Source organism: Pyricularia pennisetigena, chromosome 3 (assembly GCF_004337985.1).
Source record: "Pyricularia pennisetigena strain Br36 chromosome 3, whole genome shotgun sequence".
Taxonomy (NCBI): Eukaryota; Fungi; Ascomycota; class Sordariomycetes; order Magnaporthales; family Pyriculariaceae; genus Pyricularia; species Pyricularia pennisetigena.
In genome coordinates, this window is record NC_043742.1 from 6,828,516 (window position 1) to 6,845,637 (window position 17,122).

At 53.3% G+C, this 17,122-nt stretch overlaps 7 protein-coding genes across 7 annotated transcripts; 4 read left to right on the forward strand and 3 right to left on the reverse strand.

Annotated features, from left to right (window-relative positions):
* Positions 1-380: 380 nt before the first annotated feature.
* Positions 381-1,751, forward strand: PpBr36_03610 (uncharacterized protein; the record flags this gene model as incomplete). The annotated part of the gene is made up of 1 exon (XM_029890781.1): positions 381-1,751. The coding sequence occupies one exon, from the start codon at positions 381-383 to the stop codon at positions 1,749-1,751; it is 1,371 nt and encodes a 456-aa protein (XP_029753314.1).
* Positions 1,752-2,531: 780 nt separating this feature from the next.
* Positions 2,532-3,392, forward strand: PpBr36_03611 (uncharacterized protein; the record flags this gene model as incomplete). Its single annotated transcript, XM_029890782.1, has 1 exon — positions 2,532-3,392. One exon carries the CDS (start codon positions 2,532-2,534, stop codon positions 3,390-3,392), a length of 861 nt encoding a protein of 286 aa, XP_029753315.1.
* Positions 3,393-3,810: 418 nt separating this feature from the next.
* PpBr36_03612 (uncharacterized protein) lies at positions 3,811-4,634 on the reverse strand (the record flags this gene model as incomplete). The annotated part of the gene is made up of 2 exons (XM_029890783.1): positions 3,811-4,470; positions 4,542-4,634. The coding sequence occupies 2 exons, from the start codon at positions 4,632-4,634 to the stop codon at positions 3,811-3,813; spliced, it is 753 nt and encodes a 250-aa protein (XP_029753312.1).
* Positions 4,635-6,431: 1,797 nt separating this feature from the next.
* Positions 6,432-8,678, forward strand: PpBr36_03613 (uncharacterized protein; the record flags this gene model as incomplete). Its single annotated transcript, XM_029890784.1, has 5 exons — positions 6,432-7,242; positions 7,337-7,849; positions 7,924-8,246; positions 8,314-8,402; positions 8,513-8,678. 5 exons carry the CDS (start codon positions 6,432-6,434, stop codon positions 8,676-8,678), a joined length of 1,902 nt encoding a protein of 633 aa, XP_029753313.1.
* A 245-nt stretch (positions 8,679-8,923) lies between these two features.
* Positions 8,924-10,356, reverse strand: PpBr36_03614 (uncharacterized protein; the record flags this gene model as incomplete). Its single annotated transcript, XM_029890785.1, has 2 exons — positions 8,924-10,081; positions 10,189-10,356. 2 exons carry the CDS (start codon positions 10,354-10,356, stop codon positions 8,924-8,926), a joined length of 1,326 nt encoding a protein of 441 aa, XP_029753318.1.
* Positions 10,357-11,470: 1,114 nt separating this feature from the next.
* On the reverse strand, positions 11,471-14,673 carry PpBr36_03615 (uncharacterized protein; the record flags this gene model as incomplete). Its single annotated transcript, XM_029890786.1, has 4 exons — positions 11,471-12,439; positions 13,069-13,489; positions 13,590-14,179; positions 14,284-14,673. 4 exons carry the CDS (start codon positions 14,671-14,673, stop codon positions 11,471-11,473), a joined length of 2,370 nt encoding a protein of 789 aa, XP_029753319.1.
* A 1,312-nt stretch (positions 14,674-15,985) lies between these two features.
* On the forward strand, positions 15,986-16,923 carry PpBr36_03616 (uncharacterized protein; the record flags this gene model as incomplete). The annotated part of the gene is made up of 2 exons (XM_029890787.1): positions 15,986-16,429; positions 16,531-16,923. The coding sequence occupies 2 exons, from the start codon at positions 15,986-15,988 to the stop codon at positions 16,921-16,923; spliced, it is 837 nt and encodes a 278-aa protein (XP_029753316.1).
* Between the last annotated feature and the right edge of the window lie 199 nt (positions 16,924-17,122).

Here is a 17,122-nt window from a genome sequence, read left to right on the forward strand (position 1 = left end):
CACAAGGCTCGACGTTGGCAGTCATGCGGAGACTGCAGGAGGGTGGGATGATAAACGCCATAAGCTGCATGTATTTGCAAGGATTTAAATCGCTTGGGAGCTCTAGTCTAGACTTACACGCAGTACAACCCTTGTGGCTCTCCCAAGAACGGCGGGGAAGCTGGGTGGTTGTGTTGTAGCCGAGAACACGTGGATGTGCTCAACTTGGGATCTGGACTTGATTGAATTTAACCAGAAAAAAAAAGAGCTCGGGGGGGCAATGGCCTGGTTTGTCTTCAGATCTTTTCAAAACTTTCGTAGTACTTTAGCCAAAGGGTCGTTGCATACTTTACTGTAGCAAACGCCTAAGAAACTCATGGGCCAAAAGCTTACTCGCCATAATGGCATCATCTTCAGCCGATTTCTTCGCTCGCGTTAGCGCAAGCTGCCAAGGTGACCTCATCACCCAAGGCACAAACAGTATAGAGTCGGCCGCCATAATAGAAGAAAAATGCAACGACATCGCCCGACGTAGATACCCGACCGAGGCGATCCGCCCTGTTCCATTCCAGGGCGGATGCTCCTATTCGCTGCTTGCTGGCGATTTCAAAGTGCTCCAATATCGTCTGGGCACCGACTTTCTGGATTTGGACATTATCAAGCAGGCAAGACAGGTCTATGCCGACCTAGTGCCAAACACGGAGTATCTGGGGTCCGTCGAGGTGATTGCTGTAGACCTGGCGAACCCAGTCAGCATGAACCTTTACGTCCATGACCGCATTGGCGGTGTATCCCTCGCCCAGTACCGCCTCGAAAGCCAGGAGAAATCTCAAAACCGGCAGTATGCCGATAGGGAAGCTCTGGTCCGAGATTTTGCCCGTTTCGTGGCGAAAGGGTGTAGCCAGAGAGTCGAAAGCCCTCCGCCGAGCCTCGGCCGCGTCGGTAGTTCGCTCCAGCACCGACTCGAGATTCTTCGTGACAGACTACCCGAACGCTTTCAACCATTCGCGAGGAGTTCCCTAGACCACCTGCGCGAGATGAAGAGCACAACGTCTTGGGTCTTGACGCATGGTGACGTCGTTCCCGGCAACATCATGATCGATCCTCAAGGTCCGCGAATCTCGGGCATTCTGGACTGGGCCGAAGCCGAGTGGCTCCCCATGGGTATCCAGCTCTACGGGCTCGAGGAGTTCCTGGGCGAGTCGACGGGAGGAGATTCGAGCACGCAGTACCCGCCGCCCATGAGCGTGTTTCGATATTTTGCAGACGTGCAGAAGTTAAGAGAGGCCTTTTGGGAAGAGATGGACCTCTGCTGGGCAGGGGCACTCACGTCGACTCTTCACGAAGACCTCGCCAAGTACCGCGTGATTGGAGTCTTGCTCTGGCATGGCATTGCATGGGATGGCGGAAAGCTCGATCGAGTGGTCCAGGAGGGAATTGACGATGCTGAGATACAGCGGCTTGACTTATTCCTTCTGGGGAGAGAGGCTCCTCAGGAAGATGTTGTCAACCGCGTCAATAAAATCTCAAACAATCCCAAGCCCAAGCCCAAGCCCATTGCGATAGAGGGATCAGAGGACTCCATGTTGGACGATGTCCTAGACGACGAAGACGCTGAAATTTTCAGGCAGGAGAATCCTAGCGAGCAAAAGCCTTCATTAGGGCAGGCTCGCGTCAGCCAAGTTTCCGAATCACGCGAAGCTGGGCGTGAGAAAAAACATGGGTTCGGAAGACGACTGTTGAACTTTATGACCTGCCGAGGCAAGTTGTGAAACCTGCTCTTTTCTCGGAGGACACGCCCATTGCCTCTATTTTGGCGGCTGCTGTATTCATTTTTCCTGTTCGATACGTTTTTCTGTAACTTTTTTTTTTTTTTTTTTTTTTTTTCCTCTCTCACTCCTTACCTTCATCTTTCCTTCTCTTTCTGAAGTAGCACCGGACCCCCATGTACACCCCGGAGTGAAGGATAATGCCAGGAAAGTTTAACTCTGGCCATGTCCAGCACACGACGATCCATGTTTGTGCAGAGCAAAGGAAAGAAAGTGAGCTCAAGTTTCGACCTCCGCTACAGAAGGTTAGATGCCAGGTACACGACCTGAAAAAAAAAACCCCCCAATACAGCAGGCACTAATTGCACTATAGCCCTTGTTGGGTACAGTTGTGGGGCTCCCCAGCATTGCGTGCTTTGCTGGTTGTGGGGTCAAGGCATCAGATGCCATAACCATTAGACCAGACGTCACCAACAATTACGACCGGCTGTTGTTGTACTGTATGCCCTCTGCCAAGTTGCCCCTCATTATGTAGGCCATGTCTTCCAACATCACCATGACCAAATCCGGACTTTCAAAAAGTTCAACCATACATGTTACGTTGGCAAGCCTTGAATCAACTAACCAATCAACTACCGGACAAACCCATTGAACACTTTCTTTGATCCCCGCAATCATCCATATATCAACACATATAGTCGAACTATTTCAGAGGCCAAGTTACACAGCCGTGACCACTCTCACACTCACTCTAGTTAATCACGCTCAACAAAAACGCCCAAAATGTCAACCTTCACCCTCCCAGACTCGCGCGTCATGGCCTACGACCTGACCCCGAGCCCAACCCCACTCCCCATCATCCTCCTCAGCAACCCCCTCCTCACCTCATATCGGGCCTGGGACCGCGTGACGCCGGTCCTGCAAGCAGCCGGCTTCCGCGTCCTCCGCTACGACCAGCCGGGCCACGGCTCCTCTGCCGCGCCCAGCAACCCGGAGACCACCACCTTCGCCTCCATCGCCGACGACGTCGCCCAGCTGCTCCGCCACCTTGGAATCGAGCACCTGCACGCCTGGGTCGGCGTGTCCATGGGCGCCGCCACGGGCGTCTACTTTACGACCCGCCATCCGGGCATCGTCTCCCACCTGGTCGTCTGCGATACCATCTATGCGTCGCCCGTCAACGCCGGCGCCCCCGACGCCTTTGCCGACCGCGTGCAGCAGGCTCGCACCGCCGGCAACGTCGAGACCCAGGTCCAGGCCACGCTGGAGCGCTGGTTCGGTACGCAGTGGCTAAAGGCTGAGGAGGCCGAGGCCGCCCGCATGCGCGACCTGATGCTCAAGACGTCGGTCGCTGGCTTCGAGGCCTGCGCCGCCGCGCTGCGGAGCCAGTCGTTTGACCTGCGTCCGCTGCTGGCCGAGGTGGGCAAGGGCTGCGAGGATGCCTTGCTGATTGTGGGTGAGAATGATGCCGATCTGCCTGTCAAGATGGAGGAGTTGAGGGCGGGTATCGAGGAGAGCTTCCGGAAGAATGGCAAGGAGGGTAAGAAGGTGGACTTGGTCGTCATCAAGAACGCTGGACATGCTGTCTTTGTCGATGGCTTTGAGGAATTTTGCAAGACGGTGCTGAACTTTGTCCAGCAGTGATGGGGTGAGGCATGTCCTGGGCCGAGTAGAACGGCAGGCAGCACGATGGCCCCTGAATCCCATATCCAAGGCGCAGCTTTTCACAGCATTGTTGCCCTCTCGGCTCTTGGGTGCCCACCGTGGCTTGAATGTGTAAATATTCAATCAATGTTGTGAATGTGAGAAATTATTGCCTACATGTAATCCCGTTGTGACTTTGTCGTGGCGTCTTACAACTTTCGATATTTGAAAAAGCTTGAATGCCGTAAAACGTAGCTCATTAGTTCTATCCCAGAGCTATAAATTCGAGCAGAGTTTGTATCGCTACGGCCTGAAATGACCGTTATTTTTTTTTTTTCTTCCCATCAGGCCGTTCACTACTTTTCCCACAGTCTCATAGCCGGATCAAGGAGGCTGTTGAAGCCCACTCTTTAAAATTTCAAATATACTGCCAGGCCGAAGCCGGCGCGCTCGAGTCACCGAGATAGTTGACCTGGAGGTTGATGCCCGTGCAGCCCTTGAGCGAATCAGCTGACGAAGTATTCCTCGCAACGAGGTTCCACCGCCCGTCGTTGCCGCCACCGCCGCTTGCCGTACTGGGGCAGGCGACCCAGCCGGTCGCCTGGCCGTTTGTGTTGATGAACCCGCCGTCCTTGTACGCCACGATGCCGCCCAGGGTGCTGCCCGACGGGATGTAGGCCGAGTGGGCCTGGGTGACCTCGACGCTCCAGTTGGCGTTGAGGTAGTACAGCTGGCCGCCGGGGACCACGGTGTTCATGCCGCCCGAGTAGACCATGGAGGTGACGTTGCCGGGAGGGCAGCCGCCCTGGCCCTCGACGACGTCCGGGCAGTAGCTGGCCGTCTCGCCCCCGACCCACCAGTGGCGGCCAGAGTTGGCGATGGGCTTGCCGTGCACGGAGGGCAAGGCGGGGTTCCAGGCCGTCAGGGAGAACTTGGAGCCCTGGTCCAGGAGCGGGAGCTGGCCCAGGATTCCCGAGTTGCACTGGTACATGAATTTGGAGTAGCAGGCTCCGTTGCAGTACGAGAGGCCCTCGCCGTTGACCACGGGACATAGGAAGTTGCCATTATGGCAGATGTACTGCAGACGTGGTGTTGGATGAGCTGTGACGATTCACTTGTATTTGGAGGAAGAGGAGATGCAAGACTCACGCTCTTGGGGTCGTAGTTGGCATCGCCGCAAGTTTCTGCAAGAGCCGAGGTACTAAGGCCGAGCAGACCAAGTGTCAGGAAGAGAGACTTCATGGTTACTTTGATGATATGGTGGCGATGAGAGGGTGTTTTCTATGAGACTGTAATATTGATAGTGGCTGAAGCTCTGCCCTGGACTTTATGCTCGTAGATGTGACGCTTGGATATCTCAAGAGTCCATGTTGGGCCACGGCTGCTCCCTGCCCTTATATAGTCGTGACATTGTCTCGGGTAAGCTGCGTAGTGCAACTCGCCGTGGATGTGCAATGTAATCACAGCTGATTCTATGCATAGTAATTACTTTTCAAACCAGTAACACGACGGCTACAAGACTCAAACGATACCTTAGACAGGCAGCCGGATATCTGTGGACAAACTCCAGCCGCACCCAAGGGGTGCCGTCGTGTTGTATGCCATGCTGATGGTATGGTGGTAATACTTCGTATTCAGAAAACACTCGGCACAATACTTTCAGCTCTTCCCCGCATCGACGGTGGCATGTTCAAATATGGATACAGTCAATGATTGGCCACGGGGTATACGGCCCGCAATGTTAGTGCCAGGTGCGGTTTGCTAGTGTTACTGATGATGTCTGTATGATTTTAGCGGTATAACTAACGGCTTTACTACGGCCTGAATTTTCCCCGTCTCTAGTAGATTGCTTGCCGTGTAATCCGTCTTGCGCCATCGTGGTCGACCCGTTGGTGATACTGAAAGCACGTGTAGATTGTGTACGAGGGTTTAGCAGCGGTACGACCGAGTAGGTAAGACAAAAATGCAACCTGTGCTTACCCCAGAAATTACTGCCGACTTCGGAGACTTGTTATGTAGGTACTTGATCAACTAATTGACTTTCGTTGCAAAGTGATCATGGTCAGGTGGCTGCGGATGCCAAAAGTGTACCATCCTGATAGCTTCTCGTATTCCTGCTTTGGCTGCAAATGCAGCTCAGGCAAATCAACCCCATCACGATTAACCAGACCAAAGCCGCAGCCACCTGAGAAGGTTCAACCAGCAGTTAAGAGGAAATATACCAGTGTATCCCCATAAAAATTAGACCCCTCGTGAGAAAAAAAAATTAAGTGACGTCAGAACGTCTTTTCTCATCATGTAAGCTCAGAAAATTTCAGTCAGAGTTGGACGTCGAGAGATTGAACAAATAGTTCAAGAAATCTATTCTATGTCGTCGGTTGGTGGTGGGTCTAGTGTTCGGTAGCGACCGACTTGGCAAAGATCACGGCACCTGGGGTTGCATGTTGGCAGGGACTCTACTAAACCTTTGCAGTGGGCCAGGGCGAGTCAACGCCCAACTCAGCCCTACGGAGTACTTGTGGATTTCGTTAGCCTAGTCCCAGCATCAAGTTATTACATAGCTCTATCCCTCCAGAAGAGGCCCCGGAATGAGTTAGTCGCACGAATCATGCCATCTGATATTTTCTTCTTTTTTTGTGACAATCGTCGTCATGGAACCGCACGTAAGCCGGCGTCGGTAAAGGATTGTGAGGATTTACTGGTGCCCAGCCCCTATTGCTACTTCCATAGCGTGAAACCGCCCCACGCCGGGTCTGTGCGGGGCTGTAAACTCCTGCAACAAACATTTGGCCGTCGCGACTGTCCATCGCGCTCTGGTTAGGTCATTTTACAAACGGGATAAGAGCCTGACGGGTAGGTACCTTGGGCATGACACGAAGTCTACCCCATAAACAAACGATTGCGAGACATCATGGTTTGATTTATAGAATAATCCTTCCCCAAGCCAAGGACGAAATCCCATCACAAGTCAACGGCAAAAAGCAACGAGCTAGCTTCACTCCGTCGCCATAACCAACTCACAAGCTACACACCACAGCCATGTCCCAACAAGATGCGGATGCAGACGCGCCCGCCCCCATTGGAAACGCGCCCAACGTCCAGGACTTTGCCGTCTCATCTGCCTCTGGCAACGCGACAAATCCGTCTCGCTCATCCTCCCCCGCGACATCGCACAAGATTCCGACACAGCCCTTAAGCGCCCCCGCGTTGCCGACCGAACCTGCTCGGGTCCACTATGATCTTCATATCAACACCAACGAGGCCGACTTTGTCCGCAAAGCTTCTGGCCCGGCTAGGTCTGATACGCAGCTATCCTACTCGCCCATGACGATACGCCGTCGCGACCGCGCCATGACCTTCCGCAACGTCGAGGACTTTGAGGATTACGAGCTGCGAACGGGTTGGCACCCGGGGGCTGAGCCGGGCGTCGATCCGCGCAAGCCCAACGGTGGCCATGATTCGATGCCGAACCTGGAACACCCGTGTCAGATCACAGTGGTGGACTTTTCGCAGTCGCATATGGAGCAACATACCCTCGACAATGCGAGTCTCGTGAGATTCCTGGACAAGCCACAGCCCAAGTGGTCAAAATGCCGCTGGATCAACGTGAATGGACTGAGCTGGGACGTTATATCTGCGCTGGGGAAGCACAAGAACCTTCACAGGCTGGCCATTGAAGATATCATGAACACTCGGAACCGCACCAAAGCGGACTGGTTTGCAAACCATGCATTTATCATCCTTAGCCTGCAGAAGCTCGTCCACATCGAAGACAGCGAGAGCGAAAGTTCCGACGACGACACGGATCGTGATGCGAGCGACACGAGCTCTTCAGGAAGCAAGAGAAAACGTGAGTTGAGAAGGCAAAGACTGCATGCACATATGCTCACATTCCCGCATCTGCTCAACCATGCGTGTATGGTCAACTGACCCAGCAGCCACAGTGCCCCAGAGGATACGAAGCTGGTGGTCCAGCAAAGCGACCAAAAGCGATGAAAAGATCTCGTCTATAAAGTCTATGGAGAACGGGCTCGGTCTTGGTGATCCAGAGCTTAAAAAGCAGCAGACAGGATTCTCGCAAAAGTCAGAGCCCAACACCCTCCGGACCTTGCAGCGATACCATGGTGCCAATGATGTTCGGAGTGACTTCATGGAGAAGTTTTCCGTTCTAGCCGAGAGAAAGCTTGCGGTGATGGCCGAGCAAGTCTCCCTCTTTATGACTAATGATAATACGATAATTTCATTTTTCGAATTCTCTGCCCAGCAGGTTGAGGAGCCCATTCTGGTTCGGCTCAGCACACCGGACACTGTTTTACGACAGTCGTGTGATGCCTCCATGATCGGACAAGCTCTGCTAGACGCAATCATCGACCTGGCAATACCACTCACGGGGATATATGCCGATGTGATTGGGGACCTGGAACTTGATGTGCTCACAAGGCCTAACATTACTCACAGTAGGTGCTGCACTGACCATCGCCTCTCTACTTTCGCGTCTTTATTCGGTTCTGACAAGACCTGCAACCACAAGCCAAGAAGCTGTACATCACAGTCGGCGAGCTGAACAAGATAGTCAGCTTTGTGAATCCCATCATATCCCTGATCAACTCGCTGCGGGATCACAAGTCTGAACTCTTACACGAGTTCGCCGCGACTGATTTGCAAAACCCATCGACCGGTGTTGTCATTACCCCCCTGACCCACACGTACCTGGGTGACGTGCTCGATCATGCCGTGCTCATCGTCGAGTCGCTCCAGCAGCTGCGAACTCAGGCCGACGGTATGATCGGCCTCATCTTTAATACCATCTCGGCTTATCAAAATGAGAGTCTGAAACAGTTGACGTTGATGACTGTAAGTTGGCAACCTTCTCCTGACCGGCCGAGGAAAGGTGGATGCATGTCTAACACTAGTTCTTTAGATAATATTTCTCCCATTGACCTTTATCACTGGTTACTTTGGTATGAATTTTGAGCCTTTTGAAGTCCTGAAATACGATGTTCAGTATTTGTGAGCAGCAACCCTTGCCCTGTTGGATTGTGGGACCATGCACCAAGGACACGGCCATGGTATAATCTGAGCTTGTGCACGCATACTAACCAACATTTCGTGGGCCACAGTTGGAAAATAGCCATTCCTGCCGCCTTTGGGACCTGTCTGTTCGTTATGAGGGATATTATCTGGGAAAGCCTCACATCCCTCAAGCATAAGCACCTGGTAATCCGCCTGAAGAAAGACAAAAATCAGCGACGAAGACGGGCAAGGAGAAAGGCGAAAGCTGCATAGGACGTAACTGCTTCAACGTCTTCGGGCGACTGCCTACTATGATATAAAAATGGTTGTATGATTACCTGCAAGGCAAAGAAGACGTTATCAGGTCTCTTGAATGGACCTTTGGACGAGACGATTTGACAAAGAATCAGATATTATAGACTTTCACGGCCCGACAAGAATGGTAAGCTAGACCCTGTTCTACATTCCATGGATCCCATATAAGTACATGCGCTCTAGTTTCAAGAGCCTACCTGGCTCTACTGGACAATTTTGAAAATCTGGCTCCCATCAGCCGGGCACGGTCCCACCTCAAGCCTACCGTTGCCTGGAATGACACAAAGCTTCCCGTTATCACTCCTAGGGGCAAATTCAAAGGACGTCTGTGTCGCGTTGAAGGGGAAAGTCTGCCCCGAGTTCGTTCCACCCTCGCCAGCTGCCCTTCCGCCACAGCTAAACACGGTCACCGTGTCACCCGGCTGCCTCCTCGAGTCCGGGGAGACGCAGCCGTTGGTCAGGCTGCTGACCAGAAGCGCGGCCCCCTTGGCGTCGTTGTGCTTGCCGGCCGTTATCAGATCAAACTTTTCGTTCGGGGTGCCGGAGCAGTCCACCAGGGAAACGGGGATCAGGTTCTGTCGAAAGTCGCCGGCGGTGGGGTCCACGAACAGGCACTTGCCGCTGGACGTCTGGATAGAGACGCTCGTGAAGGCTCGCGTCGCCGTGCTGTCCCGTTCGTTGGCCTCTGCAGCCGCGGTCGGGTTGAGGGTCCCACCTGCTCGTGAGACGGGCACGGCGGCCGTCGGGTTAGGAATTGCCACGACGGCGTCACCGCTCCCACCGCCACTTCCCGGGGCAGCCGTTGGCGCTGCGGCGGGTTGCTCCGTCGCCGGGCGGCTTGTGGGTCTCGCCGTTGCGCTGCTGTCCTTGGTCCCGGTGGGATTTGCTGCCTCGCCGCTGCCAGCTCCGCCGTTGTTATTGTTGCCGTTGCTTGCGGCGCCGCCCAGAGTGAAAGTCTGACTGGCATCGCCAGTCTGGCAGGGCGCGACGTCAATGACATTGCCCTTGACCGTGAAGCATGTCTCTGGAGAATTGTCGGGACGGAACGTGAGCGGGCCCGCGCCTCCAGTAAATGGAAACAGCTGCGAGTTGGTCACCTTGCCACTGCCGTCGGCGCGGCCGCCGCACGAAAACAGCAGAGCCTGGTTGCCAGCCTTGCGGCGAGGGTCAAAGTTGAAGCAGGCCTGCGTCAGGGTGCTGACGACGAGCGCCGACCCAGGCACGTCGTTGTGGAGCCCACTTGTGATGACATCCCAGTTCTGGCCGTCTGTGCTCCCGCACTCGGAGACCTGGATTGGGGTGAGGTTGGCCCGGAAGTCGCCTGAGAACTTGTCGACGGATAGACACTTGCCATCTGACGTCTGCTCATTTGAAACGCGAAAAAAGTGGTTAGCGAAAATGAGTCTTGCAGCGGTGTTGTTAGAAACTTTTTTTTTTTTTTTTTTTTTTGTTTCTTCTAGCCTCGTACCTTGATCTGGACGCTGGAAAAGGCCCGGGTGGCACCGTTGTCCCGCTGGTGCGCCTCGACCGTCGCCTCCCCGTTTAGCGACGTCACTGTACGAGGCAAGTGTTTTATGGTGGCGGCCGATGTGAGCGTAGCATAGGCTGCAACTGCGGCAGAGAAGGTGAAGAGCATGGTGGCTGAGGTGTGTGATGAAAAAGAGCAAAAAGCCTCCTAAAGATAAAAGTTGGAGTTGGGTAAATCGGGAATAAAGGAATGAATGGTAATCTGCTCTGCAGGATGGTAGTGAAAGACTTCAAGGCAAAAAAAAAAGGCTGGAATGGCAAGAAGAAAAGGCCCTCGAGGCACGAAAAAAAAAAATCAACAATAGAGAACGAATGAACGGATCACGAGGGAATGCTGGCAACGCGTGTGCAGCAAAGGAAAGATTATAATGGCTCGAGTGGTGAGGCTTTTAATGTAGATATACATATTGATAGTTGCCTGGCTACCTACGTACTCTACCATTCTAGACTAGACTCAAGCTGCAACGGTCCGCAAGCGCTGTCATTGATCCTTCAATGGCTAGGCTAGTCTAGTTCAGGTGCCGACCAGCCCAACCAACCAGGGAGAGGAGGTCCAACCTAGGTTAGGTCGTGCAGTTTAATTCCAGGCGCCTAGAGGCCCTGCATGCTGCATGCATCCTTCAACAAGCCAACGTTCAATCCTGGAATTTTATTGCTTCAGTTTTGAAGAAGGAGGGAGGGAGGTCAGACATGTGTGCCAAAAGAAGAAACAAGCCACCGGCACCACAGTTTCGTCACGGCTTGGTGGTCGTGCTACATGAGCGAAGCTTTGGCGCTTGGCCTGAGCTCCAGTGAGGTGGTTTGGTTCATTTAGACAAGTGCACACCGTAATGAGGTATATATATATAGTGTAGCTCTAGTAAATAGAGTAAAGACGACAAGACGGGATGACAGGCCGGGGTCAAGGGCCCTCAATAAACATAAAGCTTCTTGATTGTTTCGATCATGATTAAAAGGATCAAGAAGGAGTGGCCCTGAAACCTGGACTTTGTCTGAAGGGAGCGCTTCCTCAAGGGGTGCAGATGAAGGATTGGCTGTAATCCTGAGCAGATTTGTTCAGTCCACCTTGGTTGGGGGTGGGGGGCGGCTATTTCGACCGACCCCTGAAACCCCAAAATTTCCCCGCTTTTCTTTTTGGTGGACGACTTTGATGTGCAAGTACACAAACAAGTCAAATCACCTAACCCTGAACCAAGACCAAGTATTGTAACTGGGACGCTTTTTCAAGAATCCAACACGGGCCAGAAAGCAGCTTCGGCAGCAACCAGCTCGTCCCACTTGCGCTTGGCCCTCTCGACAATCTGCTGCCGAACAGCCTCCCCCTCCCCTTCCCGTGCCACTGCTCTATCCAACACCCCTCCCAGCCTTGCGACAAACGCCGAAAAGTCCAGACTGGTCCAGTTGGGGATGAATTCCTTCCTGACCGCCCCTCCGTCCTGGTCCTCGCCCTTGTCGGCAGAGGACATGCTGATCTGCCGAGATTTTGCCCAGCTCCATGCGTCCAGGTAGACCCGCTCCGTTCCCCAGAGCACCACGGCGGCCTCGAGCCACGGCAGAGGTTGCGCTTCGCTGTGCTTTTGGGTCTGCTGCTGCCTGTCGTCCACCCCGGCGGCGCCGTGCCAACCCCTAGGGAACAGCGAAGCAAACAGGGCCTCGAATTGCACCAAGCCGGGCAGCTTGGCCGACTCGCTGACCCTGCCGTCCGGCCCCGTCTCGAGGGCGAGGTCTAGCCCGTAGCGGGCGGCGACGTCGACAAACATGCCCTGCTCGCGGCAGAGGCCGGCTAGGGCATTCGAGATCCAGTTTACAAACTCCACTTCTGGACTGGGCTGCTGCCCTGCCGGCTCGGTCGCGGTGGTCTGCGGCAGGTCGACGGCGTCGAGCGTGCGTCCGACCGCTTTGATGTAGCCCTGGATGTAGAGCCTGTCGTTGGCCAGCCACCGTCCCAGAAGTTCCTTGGACAGTCGGCCCTTGGCTGCGGCAAGGAGGAAGGGCGATTGCGTTGCTGCTGCGTAGGCCTCTGGGTTGGACTCGAGGAGGTGCTCGGTCAGTGACCATTGGGGTGTGGACGCCATCTTTTTTTTTTTCCTTTTCTTTTCTTGGGTTGCTTTTATGTTTCCTTTTGCCCTGCAGTTGTGCAATTCTGCCACCTGGTAATATTTCCAGCATGTCGCCAGTTTAAAGTCGTGGATCTGCAGCCCATTCAATGAAGATCATCTATCACACCAACCCCACCAAGCCTGGCAAGTGAGGTGCAGTAAGTACCTTTCCTCTGGTGTTTAAATTGACAAAACCATACTGGCTCGCCAAGTGGCAGCCAAGGTCTCCGAGAGTACCTGCTCAAGTCCATAGGTGGTTGTACGAAGCTTGAAAGCTCATCATGGCGTCATTCATCGAAACAATGCCCACCCACCTCTAACACTACTTTACTTTGTTCATCCAAAAAACCACTCGAAACTAAACACACACACACACACACACACATACTTTATTCAAAGGTATAAAATACTCCAAAAAGTAACATTTGATCCAACAGGACCCTCGTCCTGCAAATTCTAATCAAGTGACGAAAATCACTGCTTTTTCCTCGAGATGTATACATCAAGCCCACTTTGTACCACGAAGAAGCTCGTCGTCGCCTTCAGCGGCTTGCCAGGGTTGACTAGATGCAAGCTGTAATCCCGCAGCAACCTCGGTATCACTTTGTTCATCTCCAGGAGCGCTAGGTTCCTGCCGATGCATACGTGTGCGCCACCGCCAAACTGCATCATAAGATGTGGTCAACAAACTTGCACTTGTTTCTTCTGGGAGTATTGCTTACCTGGAACATGTATCTGTCCATCCTCTTTGCGTTCTCAGCATCCTCCAGCCACCTCTCTGGTCTAAAGTCCTTTGCATCACTACCAAAGACGCTTTTGTCTCGGTGCAGCACCCAGCCGTTGACTGCGACTCTAGTGCCGCCGCGGAAGAAGTGCCCATCGAGTTCGGCTCCCTCGGGAGGAACATTCCTGGTGATGTTTAGACCGACCGCCGGCCGCACGCGCATGGCCTCCTTGAGGCATGCCTGTAAATACGACAGCGTCTGGGCTTCGGTCCAGCTGAGGTTGCCCGAGGACGGGATGAGGCCTGAGGCGACGGCGCTGTTGATTTCGTCCAAGAGCTTCTCGTGCACACGTGGATCGGAAAGGCAGTGCCAGAAAAAGGACTGCATCGTCGAGGCCGTCGAGTCGGACCCAGCGAAACTTTGTAGCACAAACTCGTCAATATGAAAAATGTTTACGTACAAAGGAGCCAAGCACAAGCACAACACGGAAAAAAAAAAGAGTGAAAACTCAAACTCACATGGCACCGTGGGCAACGGCAAAGACATCACCCTCTGAGAACCGCTCTGGATCTTTGAGATGGCCCTTGATCAAACTGGCCAGGAGATCCTGCCGACCATCCCCGCCCCTCCACTTGCCTTCGCTCTCCTTGTCGAATGGCTTCCGGCGATCGAGCTCGCTCATGGCAATCTTTGTGATCGGGGCGTTGGCCGTGTTGAAGCTGGGCACAAACTTCCACAGCGGGTTCCGGCGGAGCAGGTGATCCACAAACGGCACCTGGCCGACGATGCCGTTGTAGCGCTGCGATTTGTCGATGGCCTCGATGGCGCCGTCGATATCCTTGCCCTCGGCGATGAACCCAAAACTCCGGCTAAAGGCGACCTCGCCCAGGACGTCAAAGGCGAACCAGTGCAGCCACGTACCCAGGTCCACGCGCGGGCCATCTCGGTCGTCGGTCGGCGCGTCGACGATGCCGTCGAGCTTGTGGGTCAAGGCCTCGATGGTGTCGTCGATGAAGGGGCTCAGCTGCTGCATGGCGGCCATGGAGTACGGGACGTTGGCCACCTTTTTTACTCGTGCGTGCACGTCCTCCCTTACCTCGGTGAATATCTACCTCGGGTGATCTGTTAGTTTGAAAACCGGCTCTTCTTCAGAACGAAAACAAAACGTGGCTGAAAAGTTCAGCCGTCTAGGGGGGTTGGGATGATACGGACATCTGGGTTCTCTGGCGGCGGGAACACGGAGTAGAAATCCGTCTTGGTGAAGCGCTTTCCAGCACTGAGCAGCAGCCTGGCCGCCTCGGGAGAAGATATGGAGATCTCGTTTGGGGCGATTCGCACAACGGGTCCGTACTTTTCGTGCAGCTTGATGTGATCAAACTGCGTCTGGGACGACGCCGTCGATATGACCTTCCACAGGCGTGAGACAGACGCGAGGAAAGGTCCTGGGTATTTCCTCAGCGGGGAGGCATATCGTCGGTACAGAGCACGGATGAGAAATGCAGCGGGTATAATGATTGCCCAATGGCTGAGAACAAAGCCAACTAGTCCGCTGACCAAGGGAGCTTTTGTAGATGTTTCGACCTTGACATCCATGTCGTCCATGTTGGGGCCAAGATTCTTCAAGAGAGGGGTAGAAGGCGCAAAAGATCAAGCTTGTATGTGTTTGTTTATCACTTGTAGGTTTTATATCTAGTTCTAGACTTCAAGAGAGAGAAAAAATAATACCATCGACAGGTGATACAGGTAATAAAGGGAAAACATTGTAGCTTCGAACGTATAAGCCCCTCCTGATGGAGCGAGAGCAGCTTTAAACAAGCTACTTCCCTGAGTTTGAATTAACTCAAACAGCGGCACTCCACCGGGAGTATCGCTGCATAGATCAGAAAACAGCTCATGGGCTGACGTTCAACACTTCAAAGGACAGGCGTGACGGCCGTGAACCAAGAAGCAGCTTTGTGCCACCCAAGGATGGTAAAATGTCCCCTGGTTCAGCGTAACCAAAAGCAGTTATGGTACTTAGTTTTCGGCGAGAAAAAGAAGGGTATTCAGCCAACCAGATAACTGCCGATGCTTCCCCTCAATAGTGAATGGATAGACCCCAAAACATGGGAGCAGGGATGGAAGGAGGAAAAGAACCCTGGGGCTAACCCCGATCTTTTTGTTTTCATCTGATCTGCATGGTCGGAAATACGGCATGATACGTGCCAATGCGTGGGGGGGAAGGATTATAGTTCGTAATGGATTTTGTCTAGTTGGCTGCTAAACTGTACAACTGCCGGGTACCAAAGTTAACGATGCTTTATCTTGTCTTGCGTTAAAAGCCATTTGGGAATTTGCAAGTCGGCCAAGTCGAGTCAGTCCCAGAGCTTATCAAAGTTCCCTGGGAAATTTATTTTTGTCGCTGTCGTGAGCTATCAAGGTAAGTTAGATTGTGCCATTGCTTTACTGATAAATAAACGATGTTGCGATTCAAGACCAGGGAGTTACTTGACAATATTTGAGGCAGCAGAAGAACTTTGGGGGACGCATCTTTCTCCAACAGTGACGCTATGACCAGAGGTTGGAGGGCTAGCTTGTACCAAGATTCCACGCTGCGGCCTTTCCCCGCGTCCAAAAAGGCAAGCTACCTTGTAGCTTGATTAGTCATATAACTACGCTAAGAAGGCAAGCTGCCAAGCATGTCTGATTAAACAGCAGCTAACTTTTTTTTTTTTTTTTTTCTTCGGTCTTGCTTAGCAATTTAACCATTGCCCAGCGGCATGCATGACATATGCAGCTGCAGAATAGCAGGTAGAAAAAATCCGACAGACCCAACTACTATTTCCGCCGTCATCTCAAAAAAAAACAAAAAGAAGACAAATAAAAAAAAAATACATCAGGTATCGGCAACTTCCGTACAAGAAAAAAAAAAACAATGACTAGAGTCCAGACCTGCCCAAACTCAGTGTCGGCCGCGAGGTTGTTCCTCCAGGTTGCCGCTCAGAGGACCTCGCCGCCGCGCTTCTTCGACATCTTCCTGCCGGCCTCAACCATTCGCTACTTTGCCACCAACACCAACACCATCAACAACACGGCCGCAACGCGCCGGCAGCTGAGCACCGGGGGTCTTCGCCAAACACCTCCGCACCAGCTGCAGCGGCCCCGCGGCTTCGGTCACCGGAGAAGACAGCACCAGCACCTGCCGCCGGCGCCACCGCCCACTCCGACGCTGGAGGGTATCTTGCCGCTGGTGGCCGGCCGGCGCCAGTTTTCTGCCACGGCAACGACCCGGGCCCACGAGACCAAGACTCTGTACAACCCGCAGGTTGACGAGGATGGCAACGAGATGAGGTTGGAGATAACGCCCCGAGCGGCTGAGGTATGCACACCCGGAAAGAAAGAGAGAGAGAAAGAGAAATAAAAAGCTTTCCCAAACCAGAAAAAAAAAAAAAAAACTAACTTGACACCCTCATTCGCCAGCGCCTATCCCAAATCATGACCAAGGACAAGAACCCCCGGCTCGCCCTGCGCATTCAGGTCGAAAGCGGCGGCTGCCACGGCTTCCAGTACCTGATGCGACTCGTCACCCTGCCGCCGACCTTGCCCACTGCGGCAGCCCCAGAGGCTTCGTCTGAGGGGGAGCAACAGTCGGTCGTCGGGGAGGACGATACCATATTCTACTATGCTCGGGACTCGGGTGCCGATCCGCTCGCCGAACCCAAGATCATCCTGGATCAGCCGTCGCTGGAGCTGCTCAAGGGCAGCAAGGTCGATTTCACCATGGAGCTGATAGGATCCCAGTTCAAGATTGTAGACAATCCTCTGGCGACGAGCAGCTGTGGTTGCGGCACCAGCTTTGATGTAAAGATATAGATACTAGGCAACCGAGGATTTAAAAAATGGAACTAATACATGGACATAAATACCTTGACAAACTAGCAACTCAAGCGAAAATATAAATAAAGCAAGTATCCTTCTCCATTCCACTGCCCCGGGGTTGGCCGCCAAGCGTGATCAAGGTCCCTCAAGACACTCAAAGAACGTGATGGCATTGTGGCCGGATATGCCATGT